Source organism: Aulonocara stuartgranti, assembly GCF_965226115.1.
Source record: "Aulonocara stuartgranti genome assembly, chromosome: 20".
In the NCBI taxonomy this organism is placed as follows: Eukaryota; Metazoa; Chordata; class Actinopteri; order Cichliformes; family Cichlidae; genus Aulonocara; species Aulonocara stuartgranti.
This window is the reverse complement of record NC_138956.1, coordinates 9,935,332-9,960,094: the sequence shown is the minus strand read 5'-3', so window position 1 is coordinate 9,960,094 and position 24,763 is coordinate 9,935,332. Positions and strand designations below refer to the sequence as shown.

Genomic DNA, 24,763 nt, shown 5'->3' with positions numbered 1-24,763 from the left:
TGCAAAAAGCCATGACCGTGTAATGTTTTTCAGACAACTTGGTTATAAATAATGTTAAAGGACTCAATACCAGAATTAATGCTTCTAAGGGAAAAAGTTAATTGCACAGACATAAGATATTAATTCACTGACTGATAATAACCTGGTGTTACTCTGCAAACATTACAGTAGCTATTATAACAGTGTTGGGAGAATGAGTATATGACCATGAATAATAAATGTGTCAACAAATACCTCCTTTTTGTTGATACATTTAATGTAAACAGGAAACCCCTAGGGACCTCCATCGAAACCCGAAAAAGCGATCAGTGTAAACACAGTCTACAAACTTGACATGCTGACTAATCTGCATTGTGCTGTTATGCTCAGTTCTATTGTTTGCTTTAGCCTAGAAGCTGAAGTATCTGAAAGTGGTTAGAATACAGCAGTTTAACACAAAGCATAAATCATGGATAAAGAGGTGCCTTTTTATGGAAATGTTTTAGTTTAAAAAAAAAAAAAAACCCTTTTCACCAAAGAAAATATTTAACAGTTGGAAATGGCCTATGACAGATGTCACCTACAATCCAGTTTTGAGATCCCTTTCCAGGGCCTTAACAACACCCACTCACATACGTCAGTTGAGCTCAGTAGGTCTCATGATATATTGAGGCAAGGTCTCATAATAGTTTCACCTGAAAACTCTGGTGATAATGACCCACACCCTTTTTCACACCTTGGCTCATGTGTTGAGGCACACGATCAATCGTTGGTCAATGACCCTCTTAATGGAAAGCTCTCAGTAGGACTGAAATACCTTTTCTTTACAAGCTCCTTAGTTAAACGAAGTTGTTATATTACTTTGCGTATTCCACAGATTCATTTGAGGTAATATTGAATTTTTTTTAAAATAAGGCTTAACAAGAAAACATTTATGGCAAAATGATGTCTTTACATAAGAGATATAAACTCCAACTGAGAAGCAAATGTTTGTGGATATCCATAACTGAATACAAATTGCGATCAAAAACTTAGCCATAGAAACAAAAATGAGACGTGATACGATGATACACAAATGATTAAACGTTGCCAGTTTCCCCATGGTGCAGCATGTTGTTGTGGTGGGTAGCACCATCACCTCACAGCAGTCCTGGGTTCAAATTTGCTTGCCAGCTTGGGCCTTTCTGTGTGCAGTTTCCATGTTCTCTACTTGGCTTCACTCTAGGTACTCTGGCTTCCTCCCAAAACATGCATGTTACATTAATTGGTGATTCTTAGCTGGCATGATGTGAAGGTGTGTGATTGGCTTTATGATAGCGCTGCAGTAGATCGGTGACCTGTTCAGGATGTACCCTATGACAACTGGGATAGTCTCCAGCCACACCACTCAGGTTCATGGAAGAAAACGGATGGATATCATCTTGATAAATACTATCAAATACGAAATTCTGTTACAAACTGAAAACTTGAAGGTGTGGCGTATCCTATAGTTTGCTGTTTATGTACAGCTCAACTTCAGTATTCATCAGATACTTTACTATTATATATGTCCCCAAGGGTCAAACTGCCAGTGTGTAGTTCTTCTGTACCATGCTGAGGCATCTAAGGGACAATGTTCAAGAAGAGCACACAGATTGAGATTTAACTACCTGCAACTGTATCTACTTTCAGTTGTCTCGATAATGGCAGGTGGGAGTAATCAAAATGAGGCCCAGGAGACCAGAAAGCGCAATAAAAGTACAAAAATCAGTCTTTGACCAAGATACAGTGGTCGGGAAAGTCAGCAGAGGAGGCTGCTGACTTAACAAGATTCAAAATATATCTTATTGTATGTTATTACCAAATTTCTGTGCAGTGTTTACATGTTTCACTGTAGCTGTATGTAGGACTCTGCTAATTTGAGATTACTGAAGATGACCACAACCTTAAGTGCAATAAAATCTCCCTAAAATCCTTGAGCTGATGCTACTGAATACCTTATTCAGCGATATCAAATCAAATCAAATCACTTTTATTGTCACATCACATGTGCAGGTACATTGGTACAGCACATGTGAGTGAAATTCTTGTGTGCGAGCTTCACAAGCAACAGAGTTGTGCAAAATACAAGAATGGCTACATCTGAAACTAATAAATATATGCACAATATATAATAGTATATGCATTTCTGGATGTGTATACTAAATATTTTTCTACGTGTGTGTGTGTGTGTGTGTGTACACATATTTTACAAATTAAATAGAGTAAACAATAAATAAAATATATAAAAATATACAAAGTTGAGACATGTATTATTAGGATGTATGTATGTATGTATGTATGTATGTATGTATGTACATGTATTATTATATTAGGAATACTTTATTGATTTTCTGTTACAGCTTCTGCTCTCTACAAACATTATTATTATGTTTTTTTAAAGAACCCAATAAAAAAAGGCACACACAACCTCCACCACTACCCCGACTCCCTCTGCCCAGCCAAAGGGTTCTGTCTCGGGGAACAATATGAAAAAAGAAAAGTCAAGTTAGTTAAAAACAAGTATGATGCTGAGATGTTGTCCTCCAGTTTATGCTCATAGTCTCATTTTAAAACCGCTTGCTGCGCCTGCTTGGTCCAACCAGGGAAAACCACCCACTGCATTGTGAAACTTTCTGAACTGTAGCTGGTGAACCTTTTCCCCAGTGTATATATATATATATATGTGTGTGTGTGTGTGTGTGTATTTACAGGTGCTGTTTTTAGAAGTGTGTGGGAGACACATGAATACCATAGTTCAACATGTAAATACTCTATAAATTGCTTGTGCTACCCTGTATAACACCAGTTACTTTTTGTACTCTTGAGATTGTTCACAAAAGGCTGAATTGGAGCACTTTTCCTAGGGCATGCAAAGCCCCACTGAGAGGTTATAAAAAAGGAAAGGAAACCACTGGTTCAGTCTAAATCTTGTCTGGCATATAGCGTCTGCCATTCCACCCAGATTTTCAGCAGAGGTGGAGTCACCTTCAATAAGGCACCTTTCAATGGCCAGCCAAGAAAATTAGGTGTACTCAGTGGCAGGGCTGTCAAGACCATGCTGATCAAATTTCTATGGATGGCAGCCTGGGGATCCAGGTTGAAGGGATTGAAGAAGGCATGCCTTTTTCACCTCCCTCAGGTGGGAAGCCCATCTGCTGAGGCCTCAGATCTGCAAACTCCCAACAAGTTCTAATTAAGACCTACTTCGCACAAGTGATCACAGTGTGATGATGAACCAAGAAATGGGCCAGAGATAGTGCGCAGAGACAATTAGGGGCAATATCTGATTAGCTTCAGAGATAATAGTTTTGTTTTACTGGGTCTAACAGGGTGAAAAGGATGAGTTCAAAGAGTCAGATAATCCTTTACTAGGCCCTTGTACTCTCATGACGATAATTTAAGTACACTATAGGGAAGAAATTTTCCTCTAAATTTAGACTTTTTAAAATAGTCTGTGTGTAGTATCACTTTAATGTATTCTTAACTGTTTTATCACTCTCTGTTAAGCTTGACTTCTTCTGATTACTAAAACATCGAGGCTCTGTGAAGCATTATAAAAAGGCTTCAGAAGAGCCTTTAAAGTTGGCCTCATTCACAGATGCTGTTTCCTGCCCTTTGTTTCTTTGCTTATCCGTGTCCCACTGGCAAATGGTTTGCAGAATTGCTGCGCATAATAGCCTACACAGCACTCAACTACTTTGATCTTTTCTAGGGAAAGAGCGGAATCATCAGGCACCGGGCACTGCTCTCCTTTTTCAAGATGCTTGACATGTTGCAAGCCGTAAGGATGTGATGAGTTTCCTCTTCACTCGGATAAAATGGTGGTTGTAACCGGCCCAAAAACCGTCACGATGCTGACTGTCACGATTAGATTATTTATTTAGATTGTGGTCGTTTGACATATTTAATACAGCAAATCTGGCATTGCATTGAAATCCTTAAAAGAATTTGACAAAATAATACTGCAAATATGAAGAAGATAATGATGATGCACAGACTGACTTACAGTTTAATGTTATTAAAAAACCTCTAAAAATGCAAGCTCCTCCCATCATTTATGTATTTATTGACCTCATTATGTGCACACGTCTATTAAAATTTTAATAATGTACCAGTTCAATTATTAAGCTTTCAGATTTGCTTTCCACCCAGTTTATACTGTTTTTATCAGCTGAGTTGGTTATTAGTGCCTTTGTAGGTTCTCATTCATCCAGGTCATGGTAGTCTAGGGTCTCGCCTCTTAGTGGGAAAAGTTTGTCTTGTGCCAATTCAAGTGAGTCGACGGAAAAAACAAAATATGCAACTAACCTGATGTTTGAAAATATTTTATTTTATTAATGTTTTATTTTGTTTGACCATTAAAGGAATTTGAAAGTGTGACTTTAGACTGAGATGTTTATAAACTAAAAGAATTAATCTAGCTGACACTCAGAGAATTCAGACTGTGAGTAAAATAAAATTATAGTGTTTTTAATATATACAGTGGCTTGCAAAAGTATTCGGCCCCCTTGAACTTTTCCACATTTTGTCACATTACAGCCACAAACATGAAACAATTTTATTGGAATTCCACGTGAAAGACCGATACAAAGTGGTGCACACGTGAGAAGTGGAACGAAAATCATACATGATTCCAAACATTTTTTACAAATAAATAACTGCAAAGTGGGGTGTGCGTAATTATTCAGTCCCCTTTGGTCTGAGTGCAGTCAGTTGCCCATAGACATGCCTGATGAGTGCTAATGACTAAATAGAGTGCACCTGTGTGTAATCTAATTTCAGTACAAATACAGCTGCTCTGTGACGGCCTCAGAGGTTGCCTAAGAGAATATTGGGAGCAACAACACCATGAAGTCTAAAGAACACACCAGACAGGTCAGGGATAAAGTTATTGAGAAATTTAAAGCAGGTTTAGGCTACAAAAAGATTTCCCAAGCCTTGAACATCCCACGGAGCACTGTTCAAGCAATCATTCAGAAATGGAAGGAGTCTGGCACAACTGTAAACCTACCCAGACAAGGCCGTCCACCTAAACTCACAGGCCGAACAAGGAGAGCGCTGATCAGAAATGCAGCCAAGAGGCCCATAGTGACTCTGGACGAGCTGCAGAGATCTACAGCTCAAGTGGGGAAATCTGTCCATAGGACAACTATTAGTCGTGCACTGCACAAAGTTGGCCTTTATGGAAGAGTGGCAAGAAGAAAGCCATTGTTAACAGAAAACCATAAGAAGTCCCGTTTGCAGTTTGCCACAAGCCATGTGGGGGACACAGCAAACATGTGGAAGAAGGTGCTCTGGTCAGATGAGACCAAAGTGGAACTTTTTGGCCAAAATGCAAAATGCTATGTGTGGCAGAAAACTAACACTGCACATCACTCTGAACACACCATCCCCACTGTCAAATATGGTGGTGGCAGCATCATGCTCTGGGGCGCTTCTCTTCAGCAGGGACAGGGAAGCTGGTCAGAGTTGATGGGAACATGGATGGAGCCAAATACAGGGCAATCTTGGAAGAAAACCTCTTGGAGTCTGCAAAAGACTTGAGACTGGGGCGGAGGTTCACCTTCCAGCAGGACAATGACCCTAAACATAAAGCCAGGGCAACAATGGAATGGTTTAAAACAAAACACATCCATGTGTTGAAATGGCCCAGTTAAAGTCCAGATCTAAATCCAATCGAGAATCTGTGGCAAGATCTGAAAACTGCTGTTCACAAATGCTGTCCATCTAATCTGACTGAGCTGGAGCTGTTTTGCAAAGAAGAATGGGCAAGGACTTCAGTCTCTAGATGGGCAAAGCTGGTAGAGACAGACCCTAAAAGACTGGCAGCTGCAATTGCAGCAAAAGGTGGTTCTACAAAGTATTGACTCAGGGGGCTGAATAATTACGCACACCCCACTTTGCAGTTATTTATTTGTGAAAAATGTTTGGAATCATGTATGATTTTCGTTCCACTTCTCACATGTACACCACTTTGTGTTGGTCTTTCACGTGGAATTCCAATAAAATTGATTCATGTTTGTGGCTGTAATGTGACAAAATGTGGAAAAGTTCAAGGGGGCCGAATACTTTTGCAAGCCACTGTATATACATATATACGGTACATATACTACACCATTTCCTGATCTTTGAAGCATTTTCAGTGTTGGTAATGCAGACTACTGGTGCAGAGAGTGTAACAGAGTTTTAAACAACATGATAAATCTAACATTTGCATAAATTCAGTTTAACACAGACCTGCTTAAGCATCTCTATATGATGCTTCAGCTAAGCCCACATAACATATGCTTGTATAAGGGGAAAGGAAATGTAATTACTTTAGAGTGCCATAGTCTCTGTGCTGCTGAAAGCAAGAATCCGCAAACGCTGCTCTGCCTGAGTTCACAGACCATGAAAGAGTAAAAAACAATAGGCGGGAAAACCAGTGGTCAAGCACACACCACAGTAGTCCACTTTTCATGTCAACAATCTGACATATAGGATGCAGACGCTGTGTCTGCGAGGCATAATGGCCCGTATGAATGGTCTTTTTTTATTAACCGCTCACACCCTTTGCTTAAGCATTTGATTCAGGATTATGCCGTGAATCTTTTTCACAGACTTCAAAGGCTACTCTTCATTCATTTTGGTCTTTTGATGGTATTATGTTGGTTAAGCGAGGTTTCCAGTTTCAAGGACAGGTAAATGGTATTAAGTGCCGTACGCAATGGATTACTCTCTGTAATGTTTTCCTGTTTTGCGCAACAGCACTGCATTGGCTTTTGAAGAAGAAAGTGACAGAAAATCGGAAAAGAATAACGAAAAATTCATTTTAGTTCCAGTGTTAGTGAGACAGTCACGCTGTGTGCTGAAATTCTGCTGGCAAAGTCTTCACTTTGACATTTGTTGTTAGATTTCGGATGACCTTTTTGGCATTTGCACATTGGAAGCTTATGTATGGTTTACTAATAATATATTTGTGGCTGACTGTGATTTTGTGCTTATAGATCATCTGTTTAATTTGGTGTGCTTGTCAAAGAGTAATCCCCCCCCCCCCCCCCCCCCACACACACACACACACACACAGACACACTCACTCACACACACCACCCCCCCGACTGTGGCATTTGTAAAAAGCTGCAGAATAAGTTGGAAGTAGATTTACTGAATATAGTACAGCTTAAACTGGCAACGAGCAGAGTGAGAAGTCAAGCTTGGTGAACCTTCCTCCAGCGCTTTTTCATATTTGGTAATCTAAATATATTGCTCCAAAATATCACATCTTACATACACTGTTACATCACAGAGTTTCTGTTGAAATCCTACATCACTTGAGTTTGGTTAAGGATGATAGAGGCTTGAAACACACGCACGCACACACACACACACACACACACACACACGCACACACACACACACACACACACGTTCCTTCCATTTCTTGCATTTTAGTGTAATTAGAGTCCACACATATAGCAAGAACCACGGTTGCTGGATTGATAAGGTACAAGAAGCAGTGAAGGATAGCAGCAAATATGTTGTTTACAAAACATATTGTGCTTTATGTGTAATATAATGGTAGAAACTCCTGGAATGTGTCTACGTGCTATACACAGCAATTTTGTTTTGCCTGATATGTCTGCGAACAGAATCCCAAGGTACCGCTTTCATCTGCTGTCTGTCAAGTCTTGGTTAAAATCATCATTCCAGCAAGTCTTTTGCTGACCTTCAAACCTGAGTCCTCCAGGCCAGCAGACATGCTAATTAACGGATTGGTCCGTAACTTCACAAAGCAATTTCATTCCCTGTATGTCTGGGTTCAAAAATGGGCCTGGCATACTGAGATTCAGGACTAAAAAGTATCCTGTAGGGTCACTGAATGATGCCTGAATAATGCATTTAAATTGGCTTTCGGTTAACTTCACCAAGTCTCCAGTAAACATGTGCATGAGATACTCCTTCTTGTGCAAAGACTGCATGTAAGAAGGTGCTCGAGAAACTCATTAGAGAGTCATTAGATGTCACAAGCTCTACTAAAGAGATTTCCTGCCATATCGGCAAGGCTTACCTATATTCTGAAGTTAGCATTGACAGTATGATAGAGCATGTGCTCATAAAATAGGACACCAGACACACAATCCAACCAGAAAGCAATCTGGTATGTTCATGCTGTGAAAACTGCAATTATTCCGCCATCTGTGCGGTATACTTGTAGATTATATTTTCATTATGCAGGATGTCAAAGAGTATTAGCAATTCTGAAATTATGCAAGTGCTGTTCTTAGAAAACATCGGTTGAAGGAAATTTATCTGTAGCATGTGTTGTTCTTGCTGTAACTTTTTTTTCCTTTTCTGTCTAATTCAACACCAATATCAACACATTGCTTCACGGTGTAGAAGGTATGTGAATGAAAGGCAAGTGAAAATACATCAGCATGTTAGTGAATCAAGTTTATGAACACTGCTTAATTTTAGATAAATTTTAGAGCAGTAATAACAGTATTTTTTAAAGATCTCTCATTATAGCTACTTTATATAAAACACTGGGTGTGACTTTTTTAAAAAGTTATGGTTTTGCTTCTTAATATTGATCAGACAGTTTAGTCAAAATAGGCTAATAAAACATAAACCTTGAAGTCCACAATGAAGTTAATCAGCCTATAGTTGACTTCTTATAGGTGCTCCTCCTTATGGTTCAAAGCATTTTGGTCCATTTATACATAATGCTCTCCTCTTTTTTCAAAGTAATTAAGAATGATTAAGCGAACCTACTGGACAACTCGGGGTTTAGTATCTTATCCAAGAATACTTAAACATGCAGGCTGGAGGAGCTAAGGATCGAACTGCCAGCCTAATGATTAGCAGATGACCCGCTCTAGCGCCTGAGCCACAGCTGTGATACTAAAGATGGTGCAGGCACAGAAAGAAGTTCCTTTTATTTTAGGAATAATGTTTGCATCTGTGCTCTCAATGTTCAGTTGACAATGAATAACATACAAAAGTTACCTACCACTCCCTAATGAATGAAGTTCAATACCCAGCATGAGCTCAGTATTTGTTGTCTGTGGTTGTTATTCACTTATGTACCGCTGGCAAAAAAGAACAACACTTCCATCTTACTCAATCATATCAGAGACTTGCGTGAGTGAGATCATAAAAGTCCTCTCTGCTGCCTTTTGTAGGCATCTCTCCTCAGGGTTATTTTTGCTTACATTGTTCTGATCATGTTTGAGGTACAGCAAACAAACATGGTCAAAAAATGTTTACACCACATTTTTCCATGCTGTAAAATAATAATATTCCTAACAGCCATTTTCCTTATCATGTATTGCCATAATTTGGATTGGAGTGTTAAAATTTACTCACCTGAAGTGTGCAGGTTGAGCAGGTGCCAAGGTCTCAGTCTGAGGTCAAGGCCAAAACACTCACAAGACAAATTATTATCCATATTTTTAACTGTCAAAAATCAAATGACCTTGTCACAGCTCTTTCCTGACCACATCAGTCACCATTTACAGCTCAATTAAGATGTCATTCTAAATTATTTATCAGTTAGTGGTCGGCTGGTCTCTCACACCTTAAAAATGGAACGCTGGTGATAATAAAAGCCTGTTGTCATTCTTCATGGGCAGCCTGTCTACATAATAATTGTAAAGGTCTCTAGTTAGCATGCTGGATTACCTTTGAATTATAATTGAACAAGTTCAAAAAGTGTGAAGCTCACCTCAAGTGACAAGCAGTGTTATAATATTACTGCCAGGCAGCAACGGTTTTATCTTTTAATATGTTTTTATGCCACTGAAGCGCTTTGAACTAGGGCTGCTCGATTATGGCAAAAATGATAATGACGATTATTTTCACTGAAATTGAGATCTCGATTATTTGACGATATTTATTTAACCCTTTAAGACCTACTATAGAACCAAGTCCGCCAGAGCTTATATTATTTTTTTACATGTTGTAGTGCCATTTGTGGGAGCATTTCAAGTTGCTATACAACTGTTATAGCCCATATTTTAATAATATGTATGCATTAAGTCCATAGTAACTACATTAATTGCAAAAAAAGTGCAATAAACTACAAAAAAATTGAAAATCGTTTTTTGTATTTTTTACATATATTTCTACTTGGAGAAATTTAAGAGGTTTATCCCTCAAAGCTTTAAATACAAAAAAGTTGCAAAAAATAGTTTACAACAACAGGAAATTTATTTTGAGTGTCTTCATAGTTTTATTTTGGAGATACACCAATTTTTATATACTGCAGGAAAAACGAAAAAACAATCCTATGATGCAAATTTGCAAAGAAAACAGCATGTGCATCAAAATAAACTATTTCCAGCAGTGCAATTCGAGTTCTAAGCATCCCAGAAACCACACAGAAAAGTCAAACACGACCAGTATAGGTTTAAGGCCTACAAGTAAAAAACTACAATTTCCGCGAAAATGACATCACTTCTGGTTTCGGCCAGGAAATGGCGGACATGTGATAGTTCGTGCTGACGTCTGTTTCACTGTGGGAAGTGTTACGAACAGCTGATCGGATCGGCAAAGCGTGTTTCTGGAATATTATGTTTTTGTTCCTGCAAGCCTTTTTTTGCAATTTTTGCAAAGCTTTATGTGAAAGGAAACCGTGACCGAGGACAAGCTGATGGCATAAGATGTAAGTACAACTCCTCTGGTTTCATATGCAAAACAAATTATTGCGCTAGCTTACTCGGTTCAGGTTCTACAGGGATTTAAAAAATAGTTACACAAAACGGAGCATGCTTCTCTGACTGGCTTTAAAGGGTTAACAATGACTTTAAAAAAATAATATAAAATAGTGTGCAACACCACTGAAGTTTTTTTTTTTTTTAAACTCTCTTTTCAACCAACAGCAGTCACTCTCCAAATAACTTCTGCTTAGCTTTCCGAGCTTCCCTCGGGTCCTCTTAATCAGCGTCTCCAACCTTTTTTGCGCCACGGACCGGTTTATGCCAGACAATATTTTCACTGACCGGCCTTTAAGGTGTCGCGGATAAATGAGGGAGGGGCTAATAATCGGCTCAGTCATTTTTAATGATCGTTGAAAGCCCAGATCGTAATCGTGATTAAAATTCGATTAATTGAGCAGCCCTACTTTGAACCTTGTTTATAGCTCAAATCCAAAAACCACATTTTCTCTTCTTGTTTTTTACATTCGAGGCAACAATCTATGCAGAGGGTCAGGCGGAGATTAAATGTATGGGGACTGACATATGTACCGTCGCCTGTGAAATATACATTTAATTTGTTTTTAAAAATTGGTATTCTTAGTGAGTAGAAATGATTTAGCAAGGCTCTTGGCACGCTGTACTTATTTTGTCCTATTTGTGTACATGTGCTTGTAAGAAGCATTGTTTATGATCAAAGCAATTGTAGATACAACCTTAAAAAGTTTAGTTTGTCTCATCAAATGTCACCGTAGTATAGTTAGTAGGGTCATCATGATACTAGAACTTTACACTCGACAAATACTCAATACCATTTTCCATCAGTGGGTAGAAAATTAAGAGTTAGGCAGAAATAGATTAAAACAATATTGTTATGTGCAAATGTATTTATCTACATCCCAGTTCATTCTTTTTTTCTGCTGGTGACTTAGCACCCTATTTTCATTGCTTATCAAATGCAGTTGGTGAGGTAGGCTGCCACTGTTTCTGTCACGCTGTTAGTAGACTTTTCTCTGCTTTGATCTGGGACTTAAAGGGAACCTTAACACTTAAAAGTATAAATAACTGTGTTATACTATTCAACAAGCACTGCCTAGCTCCCACATTAATGTCACTTTGTTATTATTGGATTTAGCTAGACACTGTTTTGATAATGGTTTTGGATTCAGGAGATAGACACTATCTCTACTGTTAAGATTAGGGTTAAAACTTTCCTTTTTGCTAAAGCATATAGTTGGGGCTGGATCAGGTGACCCTAAATCCTCCTTTAGTTATGCTGCAATAAGTGTAGGCTGCAGGGGGATTCCTGTGATGCACTGAGTATTTCATTTTCAGTCACCTTTCTCACTCAACATGTGTTAATAGACCTCTCTGCATTGAATCATACTTGTTATTGATCTCTCGCATCTTCCACAGCATGTCTTTTATCCTATAAACACATCTTCTCTCACCCCAACCTGTCGCAGCAGATGGCCGCCCCTCCCTGAGCCTGCTTCTGCTGGAGGTTTCTCCCAGTTAAAAGGGAGTTTTTCCTTCCCACTGTCACCAAAGTGCTTGCTCATAGGGGGTCATATGATTGTTGGGGTTTTCTCTGTATGTATTATTACCTTACTGTTGTTGTGATTTGGCGCTAGATAAATAAAATTGAATTACATTGAACTGAATTGAATAATAACCCATGGCTAATGTGGCTGTCGCATAATAGTTAAATGGCTTAAGGTAAAGTTGTGTGTCAACTGGAGGAGGCAAAGATGGTACTGTCTGTATTGAGACTGTTGCAAATGAGTATCTAATCCGGTAGTAGTTTTTGTATCGATTAGTAGCTGAGTGTTGATTATTTGGACAACTGTAATAGAAACATGATAGAGACTTTATGATTATATGATCAAAAGATGTCTAATGCTGCTTCTGACTGTTGACAGACCCGTTCAAACTTTCCCACCCATCATTACTTCTCCACAAAAGTCCTCCGTATGGGTTTAAATTGGCCAAGGACAGCAGAGATGAAAGCTGCCCATAATGAGGTTCCTCCCTTAGGATTCAATGTGTAGCTTTGTCCCAGGGGCTCCTGAAGGTTGTCTCTAGAATCAGTCTGCTATGGGGCTCAAGCCCGAACAGCCAGCTTGTCTGTCACCTTGCCATGCAGTTAATGTTGTCTAGAGGTGAAGTTTACTTAGGGACAAAATCTATTTTTGGACATCATAAAATATGAAAAAAATGTACGCACATGTGATATAAGTGAAGCTTTCTGCAACGTAGTCATCATGCCTCATCTGAAAATATTGCACCGTGATCCACACTTTTAATTTGCGCCCTTGTTCATAACTTCTTCATTTAACTTCACCCAAGTTTGTCACCGTGGCTTTTTCCGCAGTGTTCACAAATGTGAAACAATAAGGCTCTTCATTTTTTGTTGTCATGAAAAGACTGCCATGACACCTCGCCTTATAGGCGATCACTGTTCATTCTGACAACAAATGATAAAGAAAAGCTGCCTTGTATTAAACTGTCTGCTCCAGCTCCTCTCCTCTCTGACTAGAAGTAGGTTTTTGAGTTCACCGGGCATTGAGCGGCTGCACTAGGAAGTAACCTGCTAACTTCTCCACAAAGCTAGCATAACTTGATTCCTCACGTAATTTTTTTCCACATGCGTTATCGGCATCAACAGTCAGTGAAAACATTAACATATTCTCACGGACATTTTACAGAAAGCAAGTAAAATAAGGTAAATTATATAACTAAAATGCAATAACATTTAAGTCTTGAAAAGACAATAAAGCATGTAAAAAGACAGACATAGTAATTCACTGTTCTGTATAAGAGGGCAAGGTAAGTAAAAGTTAATATCACTAGATATCATATTGTAAGCAGTACTCAACCTCAACAAAGCTAAAATACAACGTCAAACTTCAGTGATTCGATTTTATAATCCAGCCGCAAACTACGGAGACACCTGCGAGTCAAAGTGCACAGTGGTGCATATTAAGGCAGGACCCAGCGGGAGTTCACAGTGCCCAAAGCAGCAGAGAGGAGCGAAGGAATCTACGACTGAAAATAACAGCATGTACACACCGAAGCAGACCTGTTATATGTGAAGCTCACTTGTGCATTCCCATTATTGTTACACTAAACCTTCTTAGATGTTTCTCTGCACGACCAGATTTCCCTTTTGGGAATCAGATGACTTTGTGTTTTGGAGGAGATAATGCTGAAAATGATGATGATGATCAGTTAAACGAGGACTGACCTTGTGTGTTGTCGTTATCATCACTGGGTTGATGTGAATCTGCAGCTTCGCCCTCCCTGCTTGTTACAGTTGAGAGTGAAAAGAGCAACTCCAGAATCTTTCCCATGTTCTGCAACGTTTACCCTGCGTCTGACCTTTATGTTGTTATTGAAGAATCACTTTGCGAGGCTAATTATTATCATAGTGTAATTGGGTGTGTTTTCCAGAACTTGGAGTTAAGCTTTGCTAAGTGTGTAAATAGGGGATAATTACTGCTGTGCATCTTGACAAAAGAGCTAAAACTTGGTAGGATGGGAGACGGAGAAAATTTGATTTGTATTTTTTTAACATTTAGTGCTAAATCTAAAACGCTGCCTCTCATTTACTCTCTCTTTGCAGTCCGTCTGCTTTGAAGCCAGGCAGCTGTGTGGGGCATCGGGTGTGGATCCTGCTAGCCATGACTCACCTTACCTTGGACTTTTCTGTGTGCAGCCCTCTCAGTCAAGGTCTGGGGATCAAACTCACGCCTAAACCGGTGCCTCGCTCACGGCCTCGCTTGCAGCCCCTCTGGGATAAGCCTAACATGCTTCACTGGAGAACAGTGAGCCCGTTAGCCCACCGGCTCCTCAGCCCTGTTCCTCCGCCCCAAGACAGCAGGGCAGGAATAGTGCCAAAAGTTAAAGGTCAAAAGCATTGGAAGCCAGCACACAAAGGACAAGCAGCGTGCAAGAATTGCCGGCTGAGATACTCTCAAAAAGAGACGGGCGATCCTTTGGCTGTATTAGCAAAAGCTCCAGTTGCTTTATCAAGCGGGAGGTTGTTAATTAGAACCAGGAGGCAGCTCAAATGGGACAGCTATGACAAGTCTCAGGAGGGCCGGACTACAACAGTGGCTGGATTTATTGACTGGGGACCCACGGGGACTGATAGCATAGATGATGGCAAAATGGAGCCAAACTTAACGTCCACCAGGGCTGCAACTACTACAGTGGCCACAACCACTAGCACTACAACCAGGCTCTCCCAAAGGACGTTCACTGTGGTGACCACAACAGAGTCCAAGAGCACCACCAAGTCCTCTATGAGCAACACGGAGTCTGTCAAACCACCAAAGCTAGACCCACCAGGGGACACACCAGGTAAGAGATATAAGATATATATAGATATAGATATGTTTTTTTTCTCTCAGTAACTGTTAAACAGACAAACATAGAGTGATGTGAAGGTAATTCTTCAAGTCAGCAGTGTCCAAACATGCTACTTAGATTTTCCTTTGCAGGTTGTCTTTTTAATAAAACATTTCTCAGGGGAACCTTAAGCGGATAAAGGTAACACATTTGTTAAATCAGCTCTGAAAACATTATAAATAAATTATGAATTGGCTTTTCTCTGCAGAGCTTTATTTTGTGATATGACAAGTTTTCCACAGTTGTGTTTACAGGTATATATACACGTAAAACAGGTTCTATAGGAATGAAACGTATGTTAATGACATTTCCTAACAAATTCATAATCTGTTTAAGCCCCAATGGATCTATGGATAATTGGCCACTCTCTGACAAACTGAAAATCAAATGAATCTGAAATATACAGCTTTGCTTTTACACTGAAAAGGGGTTAAATGTGTGACCATCACACATTTACCACCCTTACTGGTCTAGCCAGTAACGGTCCTGGCTAGACCTCCCATGCTTAAAACAAAGCCCTGGAATGGCGCGGCTATGTCTGCAGCCTGTCCGCAGCTCGGACGCAAGAATTTCACTACATGTTGTACCCTGTTTAATTGTCTATGTGATAAATAAAGGTTGTTGTTTGTTTGATTATAAGCCTCTATAATCACCTTTTCACTGTACATCTGATGATCTGCTTTCATGACTATAATATTGCAGCTTAGAGATATAGGCGCTGATACTGACAGACTATGCCCTCGACTATATTGTAGCCCTCAGGTCTGAAATACCGGTGGTGGGCATTTTATGGGCAAGGATTTTTATGGGCAGTTCTTCTGTAATGTGGAAACACAATCTTCTCCTGCCGGGCTTATTAGATTTAGTATGTCATTATGTCTATGAGGAACATGTTTTTTTTTATTAAAATGACCTATGTAAGTTATGTTTTAACAACTTAGGAACAATAACTGTGGTAAATTAAGTTTTCCCATTTAGTGCAGTAGCAAAAATGTCATAAAAGTATGCAAAGATAAGGAAGGACTTACTCAGTTTCAATGATAAATGTTAGAGGAATCAAGAAAAGTTCATCCTGCAGTGGGAGTATTCAGATAATGAACACTTTGAACTATTTGCTGTTCAAAGTGTGCTTATATGTATTTGCATACATATAAGTTGCACTGTGATTGAACTGTATATAGCTCATGCAAAATGAAATGGCAGGACATAATTATCTTGTGTTGTTGTGATCTCTTCATTTTCTCTTGATTGGGAGGTAAGTGTGAAACCACCTGTGATTCAGATGATGGCTTGTATCCTGGAGGAAATCAGTCACCACAGCTAACTGAGAGCTGATAAGAAAGGAGAGTTGAGACTTTTTCTCCCTCCAACTGGTTGAATATTATTGTATCAATAAGCACATTGTATCTGATCAGAGCAGATGAAGAGAATCATGTTTCAGAGCAAAGAGTGGGTGTGTAATCGCAGCAGAAATTTTCCCTCTGCCTTCACAACACGTTAACCCTCTGCCTCATATTAGCCCCAAGGCAAGATGTAATTACCACACGAGCAGTGCAGCATTGGATTGCTGCTGAATTGAAAGCATTGCAGATGGAGAGGCGCTTCACTGTATGCCTGTCTCTTACGCTCATATCTCTGAATTGTCTTAGTGGATGCATACAAAATTTCTTAGTCATGATTGATGAAACTTGCAGTGGGATAACCTCTCACTTGCAAACTTAAACTGATTCTGTTAAAGTGGGAAAAGTGTTAATAAAATTTATTTTAATTTATCTAGGTTTCTCCTTCTCTCTTACCACTATCCCTCACAGGAAATCCTTTCATAGAAGGTTAAGATCTATCCGGTTGTTCAGTGATGACGCGACGAATCCTACTTCCGGGTCTAAAGTAGTCTGCGTTTAATATGGCTTTTGTGTTGTTAACATGTTTAATGTTATGTATTTTCTTCTATTTGATCTCAAAAAGCTCCTAAAACAGTCAGCGACCACTGTTGACCTCCCTCGGCTTTTATTACCGCTAATCATTTATTTAAGCTCAGTTTTTAAAACCTTACGATGTAACTACAGCCCAGCCCATGCAGCAGTATATGAATGACTAACCTCGTATTGTGGATGGATTATCTCAGTTGTTCTCCTGGCTGAAGTTTGGTCCTTTTACAGCATCCTGCCATGCGATTACATTTGTTCCTGACCACCGAGAACACTCACGGTAACTTTTATCGAGTGGAAAAACATAGCTAACATAGCTGTGTCGCTAGCGGTCACGTAGCACATCATTATATACCAGCTAGCCCAACTTCAGTAACCCTACAAACGTCACTGCTGTTTAGTTTTCTGTCTTCATTTATGCTGGAAGTGATAGCAGAGCTGTACGTTTTAATTTGTTTCCAAAACCCCGCAGTCAGGACATGCTATATTGTATTTAGATAGAAGCTAGCGAGCTAACTCCCTGCTAACTTCAAACTCCGTTAAATGTCATAAATTCCGTTTTCATGGATGCCTGGATGTTAAACTCAATTGTTACACCTGGTAGAGGAGAAGGCTGATCATTTTATTAAAGATGAAATACTTTAGACAGTTTTTCAACTCTCAGTAATGCCATAGTGATCGTTTGATATATGGACCTGCAGCAGAGTTTAGACCCAGACACGGCTAGTGACGTCAGACTGAACAACCGGATGACTGCACTTCCGGATGTCTACTGTGTCTAACCTGCCCGCTGCATGCAATGTTAACTTTAACAGGCAGATGAGTTGACATCATCTGACAGCAATGCTAACAACGGCATCTAATCTGTCAGTGCCTAAGACATAAGGCTGCTTTGTCACAAAATAACTGCTGAAAGTAGGGCTGTTCGATATATCGGATGACGATATAAAAACGTCTATCGTTTCATTTTACGCTATCGTTTGTTTCGTGGTGTCGCAAAATAAACTGTTTACAGCAATATTTTTTCATCGTTTTGATGGTCACTGTAGTGGCTATATTAATTTCTTAAAGTTCTCTCTTTCTCTTATATTTTATATAACCACACTACGGACGGACAAGAGCCTGTTTTTATGCGTTGTGGTTAGCAACAACGACGGTAACAGCATCGCGTGTCCGCTTGTTTATGTTCCACGTAAACCTTTCACAATAAAGCTCAAGATCCTGTTGAGACTTTTCAAAATAAACTGAATCACGTGAAAGAGCAGATTATCTACGGATGAGAATTAAAAAAGAGCCGCCAGGTGCTAAAAAATAAACCTTAGACTCAAACGTTAGAACAGGCTTTTCCCCGCAGCACGCCGTGTAATAAATACAAAGAAAACGGCGGCCTTTACAACTTATGTCTAAAAATGTATGGTTCATGCATAGGTTAAAACACTAGACTCCAGCTAAATGACGCGCAGCTGGAAACACTTTCCGCAAGACGAGCTGCCCGAGATTCACAGAATTTACAGAAAATCTTACATTTTTGTGATTTATATTGTTATCGGACGATAGAATTCTTATATCGGGATATGAGATTTTGAAAGTTATTTTTCGTACAAGACCAACCTAAATGTCAGTGCTTAAACAGAGCTGTGTCGAAGTCCATTTAAGGTTAGTAGTGAGTAGGAGAGAAGCTGGTGCACATGCATGCAATGTAGATGCATTGCTCTGAAAAATGCATAACCAGTGCAAAAGACTGTGCATGCATCATGCATGCATGCAGAGAGTTCAAGCGCATTTGGCACCCAGCTGGTATCTGCTGAATGTACTTTTCGCTCCGTGGTTGTGCCTTGCCATCCTCGAAGCTTTCACTCACTCTGCTAAGTTAACTGTGGCAGTTATTTCAGGTGAATGATACAATATTTTCATGTACATGGAAGTGCCGCCACATTTCAGTTCACATTCAAAACATGGTCAAGTCATCTGCAGCCAGTATGAGAAGAACCTAAGAGACTATTAGTTTCAATGTTATGAGGATTTAAACAACTTATGCTGTTTACTAACCAAGTTATTCTAAACTAAACATTTTTAATTACTGTTGTAATTCTCCTGTGCTTGATTGTTTCCTATATTCACAGTATCAATAAGCATGTATAACCCCAATTCTGAAAAATGTTGGGATGCCGTGTAAAATGGAAAAAAAATTAAGGTTTAAATTGAGAAAATCTGCCCTTTATTTATTGAAGAAAAAATATTAGCTCATTTTGAGTTTGATGGCAGCTCTTCTCAAAAAAAATTGGGAGAGGGCCACATTTTCCACTGTGCAGCACCAAGGGCACTCAAAAGTAACTGCATTCTTAAAGTATCGATGGAGAATGACAGTTAGCTCATAGCATGCATTCTGGATTCCGGGGTTCTGCCATCCCTCCATCTTCATCGATATATATACAATTTAGGGTCACGGACATTCTATAAAAAAATCTAAATTATTAAAAATGCCAGAAGTGTTATTTCAAGTTGGATGATTAATTACAAAAATGGTTTCTGCAATGCTCTGAATGATTGCTAAGAAGCTGCAAAATAGCTGAAAAAGATGTCTAGAAATTATGTATTTAACAGAGCCAGTTATTGACTAATTAAATATTCATTTGTTTGGTACATTCATCCTTGCAGTTACTTTCAGTACCTTCTTCTTCTCTTCATCTATAGTGTTGATGCAGTCTATAGACTTTCTAAGGCAAAAAGGTCCTCGCAGCATGGGCTGGTAGCACGTTTCCTAAAATAATTAGATACATATTCAGATCACAAATGAACTTCCTTATACTAAATCACTTAGTTGCTTTAGCTCAGCAGCTCAGAAAATGTCTATATCTTTGCTGCTTAGGCATTCACTGACTATGAGACCACAGTACAAGTAGAGACATGCAGCCATGCAATAAATGCACATTATGACTCGTGAATATTGTATGCTTGCACAAACGCAAGTCGTGAATGTACTTGGTGTCATCCCATATGGCGTGTGTGTAACATGACTGTAATCATTTCAGAGTGTAATCGCTGTCAAACATGAATGCAAAGAGCAGAGAGTGGCAGAGAGTAGAGGAAGCTACTTTCGACTGCTCTCTTATTCACAAGGATTTGCCAGTGATAGAGGAAGTATCCAAAAAGCCTTTTTTTTAAATCAAAAAAGAAAGAAAATAGAAGTAATGTAGATTTTTTCCGACAGTAGTCTGAATGTTACATTCTGTTGCTTGACTGTGCTCCGATAAAATCATTAATACTTCAGGTGATGGTGAATTTCTGAACGCATGTTGCACCTGTATGACCACAAGGATAGAAAAAAATGTAGAAAAGCAAGCTCCACAGCACTTTGAAAACCAGGTTTATTCTGTCATTAGCGGAAATGTCTTCAGATATTAAAAAAAATTCCAACTTAACCCCAGGCTAAATCAAACCTAAGACTGCCATTACCATGGCAACAGGCAGTTACACCTGTGTTGACCATTGGGACTCGAGTCACAAAAGGAGGAAAACAGAGCTCATATTTTGTGCTTTTCTAACATTGATTTTGGTCACACAAAGCGAAAGGAAACTGTCCTGATCCTGACTGCAGAATTCACAGAACTATACTGAAACCTGAAAATAATCCCACCTATGCCACAGGATTGCACTGCGCTGAGCTTTTATGCAGCAGAAAGTTTTCTGTACTGTTTGCACCGTTGACTGTTGCTGTCAATTTTTCCCATATTTTTTTGTCATAATCTTTTCTGGATTTTCTGGAAGTCCTTATTATTCTTGAGAGACTGCAGCTCATTTGGATCCAACTACCATCAAAAGCTTGTTTCTTTCTATATTTATGTCAGTGTCCAGAAATGAACATTTGAGCTGTATTTCCTCACGCCTGCCGTGGGATCCAGTCAGTTACTCTGACATTTCTCCAACCAGTTTGGGTTGGTAGAAAAACCAGCTACGTAGTGACACAGGGAAAGTACACAACAGCTTGCCGCAGCTTGACTGAGTTGCACTTGTTGAATACAGGCTATGTGTCTTAACTCCCACTCGCTGTTGGCGTGGATGCACAGGACAACAAAAGGGATGGTTCTTTCTGGCACTGGTGAAAATCCAAATTGTTTAGACCGAGATAAAGAAGTGAATGTTGCCCTTAATCTGTGTGAAGGAAGTAGCTTTCGCATGCCTTCTGTCTCATTAACAGAGATTGAACTATTCTCATGCATGTCATCTGTCAGGGCATCCGTTTAACACCTGTGAAGTTTTATTGGCTTGCAGCCGTAGGTTTTTATGATTATGTAATTAAATGCTTTCTCACAGTATTATAACCTTTGTGGTTAATCACCAACATGCAATCTGTAGTTTCTTGTATTGAGACAATATGCCAGCATTGTGCATGTTACACATTTTACTTTGTTTGGATTGGAGTTTTTCGGGATACTGTAAGCAAACAGGCTCCTGTTGATCCTGCTCTCTCTGGCCATCATAGAGGAGCTGAGGGTAGGGAGCGGAGGCGGGTGGAGGGGGGGGTGTTATAGCTGTGGAGCCTCCAGATGCTCACTGATTGTTCCTGTTGTTTGTGCTGCTAGCAACTTCAACCCCCCTCTATTCCACGCAGATGGAGCTGTCAGCTCCATTATGGATATGAGATGATTAAAACTCCAGTCAGCAAAGCCACTACTGATAACTTGGGCCTTGTTAGATGATCTGAGGGTTGCAAGGTTAAATGTTGCAGTGTTATGTTGGGCCATCGAACGCCACCACGTGTTCCCGAACGGTCCCGTTGAGCCGTGCGGACCTGTCGGTTGCTTGTAGAGGATGTTTAAAATGCACAGAACAGCATTCAGCGTATGAATTCGAGGTATTTAAACTAAACGGATCCATGTGGTAACAAATCACGTCACGCTATCAAGTTTGTGATGGACGTGTGGGTAAAGTGGATGGAGTTTACATCCACTACGGAGCAAAGTGAGAGCATGTAAAATGTACGTTAAGCATCCCAGCAATCTATTTTTAAAGAAGGCAGCGCGGCGAGCATTGTAATGCAGATTTTTGACCTGTGCACACCCATATAGGCGTACAATGCAGCCTCTTCAACAATGAGAGATACACATAGAGACAGAGAGAAATCACTTCTCCCAACAGTTACCATGGCAATCCAATAAGGTTGCCTTTACTCTCTGTATTGACTCTCAATAAAGTGAGTAAAAATGAATCTCCTTTTCTCAAGCATTAAATCTGGACTTAAATGCTGATGCCCGGCGACAGGCGTGCAGAGTCAAACCCCCCTGTTCCTGATTTACAGAAATCTCAGCCAAGAGGAGCTGAGCGGGCTTCACTGAGCAGATGCTGTTTCACTTTCTGTTTTCTCCAGCTCTTTCTCCGTGGCTTGACACGTCCGCCTCAAGGAAGAAGACTACAGATGTTGACCGAGACACTGTTTTGGCTATGTTAGATTGTTCTGTCAATCAAAAGTGCTTAGGGAGAATTTTTAATATGACTTCTCCAAACTCTTATTTGTTTTATTTTTGGAGGTTTTGTTGGAAAAATAAGAGAGTGAGAGAGAGAGAGATTGTATTGCCTTCCAGTTTTAGGTCCAATCGCCTGGTCAGCAGTTCAGCTAAGCTTTTTGTTTGGTTTACAAAAATGCCTCCTGTCACCAGCATGATAGTACACAGATTTTTCAGAAGGTTGTTTGAAACTGCCTCAGTAGCAATGCCATTTTACACCCTCCTGAAAATTGCAGTAATTTTCATTTGTTTGTTGTAGGATGAGCTCTTGTGTGCTCCCTGCTGTTTCTAATACAGAGAAGGACAGAAGAGGAGCGCATGTTTGTGGGAAAAAAGGCCTTACTGGAGCAATAGACTCTAGCTACTTTTTCTTTTTGGCAATGGATTGTTGCATTTGCCATTGAGCTTGACTTATGCAGCAATGCTTTTGACATTGAGAGAAAAGATCTGTAGACTAATTGTTTCCGATCTTTAGCTTTCTTCCTCTCCCCCTCTCGCTCTCTTTCTTCCTCTCCCTGCTCCTCATTCAGCTCTCTTGTCCGCTTCTTCAGTGAGCATTTTAGATTGCTCGGTGACTCTGTGGAAATCAGCCCTAGACTGACACTTTGACACCAGCATTAATTGGCAGTTTCTAGCTATCAGTAGGCAAACCTTTGATGGAAGCCCTCTCCTAACCTGTTTTGCTCAGTCTTGGAGGGTTTATATAGGCATGTATTGGGTATGCCAGAACAAACACACATTGCTCTCTGTGGAAATGAGGTTGCTCAACCTCTATAAGCTAAAAGTCTGGTTTACAAATGAGGACCCTTTCCTACATTTTTCAGGTGCTTTTAAGCAAATACTGCGTGAGCTTTGGTGCCATTACCTCTAAATCACTTTGCAAATAATGCCTAAACCCACTACATGTAGACGATGCAGTATACACACACACACTCACACTAACACAATAACTCATACATATGCACAGTGATTAAATATTGATTTTCTTTGTAGCACCATCACCATTGAGTTGTTGCATCATTCTAATTTACGAATGAAACAGCAGACAGACAGATCTTGCATCTCAACTACTGTTTAGAAAGGCTAAAGTAGATTCCTTGTGCATGGAGACGATTTGAATGGTGTTTGCACAAGAAGAAATTTTGATATGCCACTGAACAAATAAAACGACTACTGCTAATATTATCAAAATAAATGATGTCCCTGTAGCTTGCAGTCAGCATTTGCCTGGGTTGAGCCAATCCCAGGCCAGCTGTTTCATGTCAACATGCTGTTTTCTTGCTACACTTTCAGGTCTGACTCAACTGCCACTATTCAAAAGCTAAAAATAAATCTAATCTCATTTAATAACCTGTTAGCTATAAGGGAAAATAACAATTTGTGTGCATAACATTTTAAGCCAAAGTGATATTTCAAGACACTGACGGCTGAGGAGTTTTACCCATATAAATCATACTGGATTTTTAGAGAGAACTGCTGTGACTGTATTTTCCTTCATAAAAACAGCCATAACCATCACTCCACAACTCAAGAAATTGGTGACTTATAAATATAAATTAGTAAATCTTCTGATTAGAGATGTGATTCTTCAGATTAATGCAGCAACAGTGTAAAAAGTGGATGTTTTTCCACTTGGAGGCAGCAGAGTAAACACAACACCAAATTTTTTATACAATTGTAATGGCACACATGTCAATAAAATGTTTTTGCTTGACACTTTGAGCAGACTGAAAGTCCCATATTCACTGGTATTAGTTTTGTGTCCACTAAGAAATGTGCTGAGAGAAATGCCTGGCTGTTTAGCTGCTGACTGTGCCTGATGTTTGGTGCAAAACAGGTAGGAAAAGCTAACTATGGCATCCAGAATTAGAGAAGATAAACTATGTACATAAAGAGAAAGGTTGATGGTTTAAAACTAGAAGAGAACCTGGACTTCACAATCCCCTATCAGTTATCTTGCACTTTTAAAGAAGGCAATCTAGAGCTGCACCGACATAGGCGAAGTTTTCTTTCTCCAATGCTCCACCACTCTGTAAAGGTGGGGCTGTTATTTTTGGTGTACATATATCTGTAAAAATGTTACTGTATTTTTGTTCTTTTGACCTTTTTGCTTTGATGAGACAGATATTTGTCTTCGACGCATTAACGTCACATTAATTGACTCCCCAGAGTTTTTGTGTCTAAGCTGTCGCTCTTTTATTAAAAATAGGTGGCAAGGGGAAATTTAATTTAATTGTACTTCTTT

The 24,763-nt window shown here is 39.6% G+C and overlaps 1 protein-coding gene and 1 long non-coding RNA gene across 5 annotated transcripts in view; both read left to right on the top strand.

The window, feature by feature from the left end:
- LOC309697092 overlaps window positions 1-24,763 on the top strand; it is a 294,518-nt gene that overhangs the window by 140,692 nt on the left and 129,063 nt on the right. The window lies entirely within an intron of this gene.
- ajap1 (adherens junctions associated protein 1) overlaps window positions 1-24,763 on the top strand; it is a 55,680-nt gene that overhangs the window by 18,237 nt on the left and 12,680 nt on the right. For 3 of the 4 annotated variants that reach the window (XM_082517909.1, XM_082517907.1, XM_082517908.1), the window contains one exon: window positions 14,299-15,038. In XM_082517909.1, the coding sequence (XP_082374035.1) occupies window positions 14,299-15,038 (740 nt within the window). Of the gene's footprint in view, window positions 1-10,454; window positions 10,643-14,298; window positions 15,039-24,763 lie in introns of those variants that run through there. The other variant, XM_082517910.1, reaches the window with a different exon arrangement.